Here is a 7,825-nt window from a genome sequence, read left to right on the forward strand (position 1 = left end):
TTTTTCCTAGCAATACAAATCTGTCTCCTTAGATTCAATTCCCTACCTCAATTACCCCTCTCAGTCTAATGCCTAAGGATGAAAGTGGCTGTTCTATAACAGTTGGGTCTTCCTTTTCATACAACCAGTTATTAACCAACTACCTTTTTAAACAATTCAATGTCCACTCCAGCTCCATTGGAAACATATCCCTATTTTAAAAGACTTGGGTCTGGATAGCTAAGAAAAATACAAATTCTTAAAATGTTATTTTTCAGTTACATCACTAGGAATAAGGAAACCTGCGTTAAAAGCTTAGAAGTAATGCCAAGTCATGTTTTATTACTTTAATCTGTGAATTACAACCTGAAGATTGCCATATTTCAGAGGCCAGAGGTCCAAATTAGGAATTTATTGCAAATAACACCAGGCAGGTTAACAAAAACCCCTGATTATATTTACTTCTGGTTGGGCTGCCCCATAAGGACTTGCTCTTACATGAGAAATATTATGAAAAAGTTGGACATCTAAATTGGGAAGAACCCAGTATGAATGGGTAAAAAGTGATGCAATGAATCTCACATACTACAGTACCAATATTGTGCTGCACAAGGTATCCTGTAGTTAGTATCCCCTCCCCCTAAATGGAAGAGTTAGATTTAACATTTATCTCATGAGACCTTTGGCCTGTGGAGGGAAATGAACTGATATTTTCATGTTTTACACAAGAAGAAGAATCCTTATAAGCAAACTTGAGGAAATAGTAACCCTTTGTTCTTGGAAGTTTCCAGGATATCATTAGAACAAAGATGCAATCATATAAGGGTCTAGTAGTTTTTTAGTCCTGGTACGAAGATTGTATATTAATTTTTGTAGAGATTTGGAGGATGGATTAGATTTTATTTAATCATAACAGTAAGCATGTGTTTGACAGTAAGCAGACCAGTGAGAGACTCGATATTCCTCATTCCTGTTTTCCTAAAGCATGAATTTAAAACTTTTTGGACATTGATGTTTATGAATGTGTAGACTCAAATGGTATTTCCCTAAGTTGTCCTTCTTTTAGTAGGCTAACAAAAAGTTCTTTTTGTACTTGGAGAATTTGTAATGTTACTCCATTAGGTACTTGTATGTGTTTGGCATTGCTGATTACCGTCGAATTTCCATACCTCCCACATTATCTCAAATTTTTAATCTTGCGATTTCCCACGCCAACCACAGAGTTGGGTGAGGGCTTATTTAATTTAGAAGGGTTATATGATATCCAAACTACCATCTTGGGAAAAATGGATAAGTGGTTGCTTTTAGGCACTTACTTTAGTGAGCTGAGAGATACAATGATCCAGAATACCATCTTGGTCTTCTCATTCACAAATTCTGGGTGTGTAAGAGATGGCTAGAAATATGGAAATAGAGAGCTTTCATAGCAGGTTCTAAAATAAAAGAATTTCAGGCTCTATGAGAGGATCTTGAATCTCGAAGGTACTGTGCACTATCAGAACCTTTACTGAATGGTGCACCAGAACCTTTAGCCACTCCTTGAGTTAGGCTGGGGTTTGAAACATCATGTTAGGCTTGAAATTTTATGCTGAATCTAAAACTTGATGGCCTTTTGAGCTTCTACAATAGAAGCTAACGATGTTTTAAACTCTTAATAAGCTCCTGAATATCAAAACCAACTTGTTAGGCTGTAGCAAAGTCAAAGGCTGGAGTGTTATTATCATCATAATTCCCTTTGTAAGCAAGTAACCTGGCCTCAGGATTTCTTGTGAACTAAATGAAATTTCCTTTTGCTCTTTAAACTTTAATATAACCATTAAACATGCTTCCCAGAGAGGAACAATGAGGGCTATGCTCTCCTCACAAGATTCTCTATATTAAAAAACTGTTTCAGAACAAGCCAAAGAGAGAATGCGGTTTATGATTACCCAAAAACGATTCTTGAGGAAAACGGCAGTGATTACCAACAAATCTGAAGACATCTTAAAAATACTAAAGTTAGTTTAAAAATAAAAAATACTTGACATCTGGAGCAGGCAAGCACACCATGTTGTTTCACGAGGGTTTTAAGGTTAAAAATGTTATAATAAACGTGCAGAATGTTATTGTTGATAGTCACTTGTCTCTTGACTAGAGGCAGAATGTATTGGAAGGAAAGAAAACAGGAAAATTTTCTTAATTTTAAGGAATTAGCTGGTAGACCTATAGGGTCCTCCAAATTCAACATAGCTAACTTATAAGAACTGTGAGCTTCCAGACTGCTAAAAACTACCATGCATTTTATGGTCTTGAACTCTGTCTCACAGATTTCAAGACAGACTTTTCCAATAGGCTACCACAATCACCGAGTGTTAGTATACAAATTCGTAATAACCCCTAACTTCACTGCAGCATTTGTATTCTCAATAAAAAATATCCTAGATTCTAATTGTCTGTCTCAGTTTTTCTGAAATTGCATGCTAATTTCAATAGGTCTGAACTCCTCATAAGATGTATTTGATTGTGTTATTTTTTCACTCAAACACTACTTGCTTATAAATGATTAGGAAAGAAATTAAAGAATATTTTATTATTGTAAAAGAAGGTAAAGGTTATAAAACAACAAGATATTCATGAACACTTGTCACATCACAAATGTCAAGATCTTTATTTTTTCTAAACTCAGTTCTTACCTCAATGACTAGTACAAACATAGGGAATTAAATCATGATCTTATAAGGCCTACAACTGCTTTAAAAGTGTGCACTGCTCACAAGTGGTATTTATAGTACAAGAAATGAACATGACAACAAACAGGCATTTCAAAGAGGCTGCCCATAACAAAGGTTCTAAATGAAGTGTGCTGCGGGATGGCCAGAGATGGTTTCTTTATATCTCCTTAGTGTTATGACATTGCATAACATTTGTTTATGTCTAGTGTCTTATTGATCAAACATCTTACAGTATTTTACATTTGGTAAACCTTTCCTAGTAGCCATGCATGTTAGAGGAAACTAGTATGAGTAAAAATTAGTGGTACAAACTGTAAGGTTTTGTTTTTATTTACCATTGTTGCAATCTTCCTCAATACTGTATATTGTACTGCATCATAGTACATGAAAGCCTTACTAGCAAATATTAAAATGTCTATGTTTGTAAACTGAATTTTTAGTGGTCTACTTTGTTTAATACTACTGAAATGCTTATTTAAATCAGATTCTTAAAAACAGGATTTTTTTTTTAGTACATTTTGGTTTTGATTCCTTTTGTCGAACAATGTAATCTTGGTTTATTTAAACATTTTATGCTTTTAATCTTACGATTATTCCTTCTTTTTCTAATACTGATCTGGGGAATAATTTTAGGCCACAAGGAAGGTATTAAAATAACAGTTAAATCCTCTAAGATATACAGTAATCCACCATTTTATTGAATTTATTCAAGGATATAAATGAATGGGTCAAATATGTACTCTCATCTCTTTGAGTTAGCAAAACCGTTCTGATTAAAGAAGACACGATCAATTAATTTCTGGGTTTAGAATTGATGTTATTTCAACAAAGTAAACCACTTTTTTTCTGCCAGATGAGAATTATATTATTCTTCATGGTTTCAAGTTTGTTCTTTTAAATATATCATGACATGTAATATCTTTCTGGCATAAAGTATGTGTATGCATGTACAGATGTATTTATCTATATATATTCATATGTACTCTATATGATATCTACCAAAGGTTAGGAAATGAAACACTGAGCAATGTACATGGTAAGAATAAAGTACATCTCTTATCATTCACCCAGAAAAATAATTTACAAAATGTATGCTACACAACATTTAAAAAGGAAGGGTGATATCTGACAATATATTCTTTTTGGAGCAATGGTTTTTTTCCGGGAGAAACTAATCTTTTTTTCAAGAATTAATTCTGAATTGTTCATTGGGTTGAAACCATGATTAGGTAATATTTAATATTTTATTTTCACAAGAAAAGTATTAAAGGCTGAAGTCTTGATAGTTTTAAGTAGACACAGTATTCAGGAGGACTTCGCAGTGTTTAAATACCAACATCAAAGTGAGTAATGTTACTGTAAAACACATAGTTTCTCATCAGACAGCATTGAAAAGTAAGGTACACATAGATTTCATGAAATCTGGAATATCTTTTTAGTACAGAGGGATTTTTGTCTTCAATTTTGATGTTTCCAGATAATATTGGGATATTGAATAATTCCAGGATCAAGGAGTTTTCTTGTGAACCTTTCACTGCTGGTATTAAAGCCATAAACACATGAATTTGAATTTAGTATCTTTATCTCAGACATGCAGAAAATATACAAACATTAGGCAAAGTCATCTGAAGTATCGACAAGTAGAAACAGGTAAACATCATATTGTAGTGTAGAGACGACTCTTAACATGAACACTGGTACACAGTAGTATAATTTGCAGCATTGTTTTATTTCACATACAAAGAAAGGTTATTCTGAGCTCTTGCGGCGTTATGTCCTCTTTCTGGAGACAACAGAGAGTACCACACAAGAAGGATATTTACTTATTACGCTGTACATAATGAATAGAGTATCAACAAACTCCAAGTAAACGTGTTTACATATATTTATATACAAAGTGCAGGTATATTTAATTCCATTCAACTTTATTACACAAGGTTAAGTTCATTACACTTAAATCCCTTTTGTGTAATGTCACATGATTCATTGACTTTTGGTAGTGTTTTGTTGGCAAAAAATGATGAATGCTCATTTTTTAAGGTTGTGTTTGCTCCAATGCATAGTACATACAAACTCCAATTTTTAAAAAAAATTTCGTTTATATTGTGAAAATTTGTTAATGTCCCATAGTTATTTCTTTTTTATATAACTATCCATATATACTTTCACTTCTGATCCAGTTCTATGTATGGTCATACTGTAGCTCTATCGTACTGTCCTGACAAACTGAGAGTTGCTGGCGAACAGTGATACAGTACCAGTCAAGTGTATTTCCTTCAGAATTATGCCCTGAAGAAAATCTAGTCAGTGAGGAATAGGTTTGAAAATTAAAACTTGTGTTGAGTCTGGTCAATAAAGAAAAGGTAGATATTGTAAGGTAAAATATAGACATAGAGGAATAAGGCATTAGTTGATACTTTTCTTGTAACACCAAAACTTCTGCTACATAAAAGGGATCTCTTCCGTCAAACTCAAATACCAGCAGAAATTCACTCGCAAGATTTTTCATTTGGGAACATAAGGGTTTTATTATAAAGGGTCCAGTAATTCCACATTGCCATTCATAACTTTTTCATGACATTATAATAACTCAGTTAACAGCCAAAAAGAATGAACAAAGTTAAGAAATTATGTCTGCGGTTTTCTGTTTGCATTAGAGCTTGACCTATCGAGCCCTGGGTCTCATTTTGCTCTTGAATAGAGCTTTGTAAAAACTGACAGCTATACCATCAGTCACCTCTTAAGTATCTCTTAAGTTTTAAGACTTGTTCATTGGACAAAATCTATTCCTTAGACAGTCATTTAACCCTATGTCACTAAGCACAATTTGAACTCGCTTTTTACAAGGCAGATGTTTCCACTGGAAAGCAGAAGAGAGCATCAAAACTGCATATCTATTTACATATTATGCTACAGTTGTGAATATTACCATCATTTGCACTAAGAATTTCTGTGAGTATGCGACTTTCCAAGCACATGCTTGGAACCCAAGCAAACACCAAAGAATTTCAGTCAGTTAAAGGTAACTAAATTGGGAGGTAATTCTACGCAATATAACTTTAGCTTCTTTTTTTTACATCTTCACATCGGACGTGAAGTTCACTGTCTGAGATTTACAAATAATAAAGAATTAAATGGTACTAAAGTGAAATCTAAGTTTGAATATACAGTACATTACAAGGTAAAATGTACAGTGCAAGGCTTCACTTTCTCTCAACATGTACAATATATTTCTCTCTTTATTTAAAAATGTTCAAACTACATTTGCTGCAAATAAGCAGTACTAGTACACTAAGTTTTTTTTTAGTAAACTACCATACTGCAGTCTAATTTTGCATACTGAATAATACCATACATTGCAGTATGCCCAGGACTTGTTGGAAAATATTTGGCGAACATTTTAAGAAAAAAATGAAAAGTGAATCAAAATGTTTTGTTTTGTTTTGATAACTTAATTTTTTCGAATTGGTTAGGGAATTTAGAAGAAGATGACGGTTCCCTTTATCAAAGCCTCACTCGTAGGATTATGAGAGTTTTGCATAGTAGGCCTGAATCTCAAGCAGTGTTTGGAAACATTAAGATTGGGAACACAAAGGAATGGGAAAGCAATTATCAAATAGGAAAAAAGCAGTTTAGTAACATACAGCAACTTCCGTCTTGTCTTGAATGAAAGCTTACCGAAAGTAAGAGGAAACCCTACGGAAACTTAGAAGATTTAATGGCAGTCCAATAGCAGTGAACTGCTCTTGCCCTACTCCATAATTCCTTTTCCTCAGATTCTGAATAACAGGTGCAAAAAGGCAATGTGGAACTCTACAGCAAATTTGCTTCATCCACTCTCTAAGGCAGAAGCTCAAATTATATCTTTGATCCATATTGATATCACATTCCTGTCATGCAACGCTCAACTCATTTACGTTTTTTGATCTCAATTGCATACAGTATGTAGACAAGCTTTTACACCGTTCACCTGAATGATGATGACATATTTGCAGATGCTTGGTATCAACAACTTTTTATGGTAATTTAGATTGACAACAGTATAATTTTATATCATATACAAAGTGTAACAATTATGCTTCTGTACTATGAACAGTGCATAACACTTCAGAACAAAATGAAATATTAGGTTTGCATTGCAAACAATGGGAAAATGCTGCCCTAACCAATGCTACCTTGTATGTGATGCATTTCCTATGGAAACTTCTTGATTATTGAATCTGTTTCAATGAGTGTTCAAGGAAGCTTAAGTAGCCTCCGAACTTACTAACACAGGTATACTATTATGATGGTAAAAAGTAACTCAGTTAACAAGTAACAGTGGCAGTAGAATTATTGTGAATGACTTAAGATTTTGACTGCCCTAGGTTATGGTGTCTTGGGATTATTTCAGAAACATGTAGGTGAACATTATTACATTAGCATTTCACATTTAAATGCAATTCAATCAAATTAAGTATTTTTCTTTTTTTCATTACCAAGCCTTCTTCTATCAGGTCCTTTTATCTTAAAATTATGTTACCAAACAATAGTTTAACAACACATTTTTCACATTAGCTTTGATTACAGTATATTGCAACATTTTGTATTAGGACATAGGTAAAAAAAGAAAAGCCATCAGTAACCATTCAAAAATAATTTCGGGGGAAATATGGATGTATATTTTGTGGTTGACATTTTGTTTTCTTCTTGAAAAATCTAGAAGAGTTTTATGAGAACCACAAGCATAGCTGCCAAACCCATCGAGGCGACTACAGTATTTCCGGGGTTACATCCATCCCCTTCGCAATGGCAGTAGATGAGTTGAATATCCTTAGTACCAGTCCTTGTGTAGCATTCTCCAACTGGGTATTTATCATCCACAATCCAGCCACATCCACGGACTGTTCGAGTCTTTCCTTGAACTGTGGGGAAAGAATGGTCATTATACAGCTTGTTTTATCATAGTTCTGTACAGATGCAACTTAACAATAAAGGTATTCCTAAATAGAATACTGTGAATGAAGAAGACTTTTGTTACCCAAACTTAGCACCATGATAATTATAACTTGTAATTTATTTATAGTACTAAGATTTTTCAAACAATCTATCCCATAAGATTATTTAAATACAAATTCAAACAGACCTTAATAAAG

The 7,825-nt window shown here is 33.5% G+C and overlaps 2 protein-coding genes across 2 annotated transcripts in view; one reads left to right on the top strand and one right to left on the bottom strand.

The window, feature by feature from the left end:
* The window catches only part of LOC137630479 (histone acetyltransferase KAT8-like), a 53,161-nt gene extending 50,716 nt beyond the window's left edge, over nt 1-2,445 (top strand). The window contains exon 9 of the mRNA XM_068361974.1: nt 1,874-2,445. Within this exon, the coding sequence (XP_068218075.1) occupies nt 1,874-1,955 (82 nt within the window). The 3' untranslated portion in view covers nt 1,956-2,445. The remainder of the gene's footprint in view (nt 1-1,873) is intronic.
* Nucleotides 2,446-2,586: 141 nt separating this feature from the next.
* LOC137630266 (UPAR/Ly6 domain-containing protein crok-like) overlaps nt 2,587-7,825 on the bottom strand; it is a 19,975-nt gene continuing 14,736 nt past the window's right edge. The window contains exon 4 of the mRNA XM_068361717.1: nt 2,587-7,594. Coding sequence (XP_068217818.1) covers nt 7,389-7,594 — 206 coding nt within the window. The 3' untranslated portion in view covers nt 2,587-7,388. The remainder of the gene's footprint in view (nt 7,595-7,825) is intronic.

Source organism: Palaemon carinicauda, chromosome 38 (assembly GCF_036898095.1).
Source record: "Palaemon carinicauda isolate YSFRI2023 chromosome 38, ASM3689809v2, whole genome shotgun sequence".
Lineage (NCBI taxonomy): Eukaryota > Metazoa > Arthropoda > Malacostraca > Decapoda > Palaemonidae > Palaemon > Palaemon carinicauda.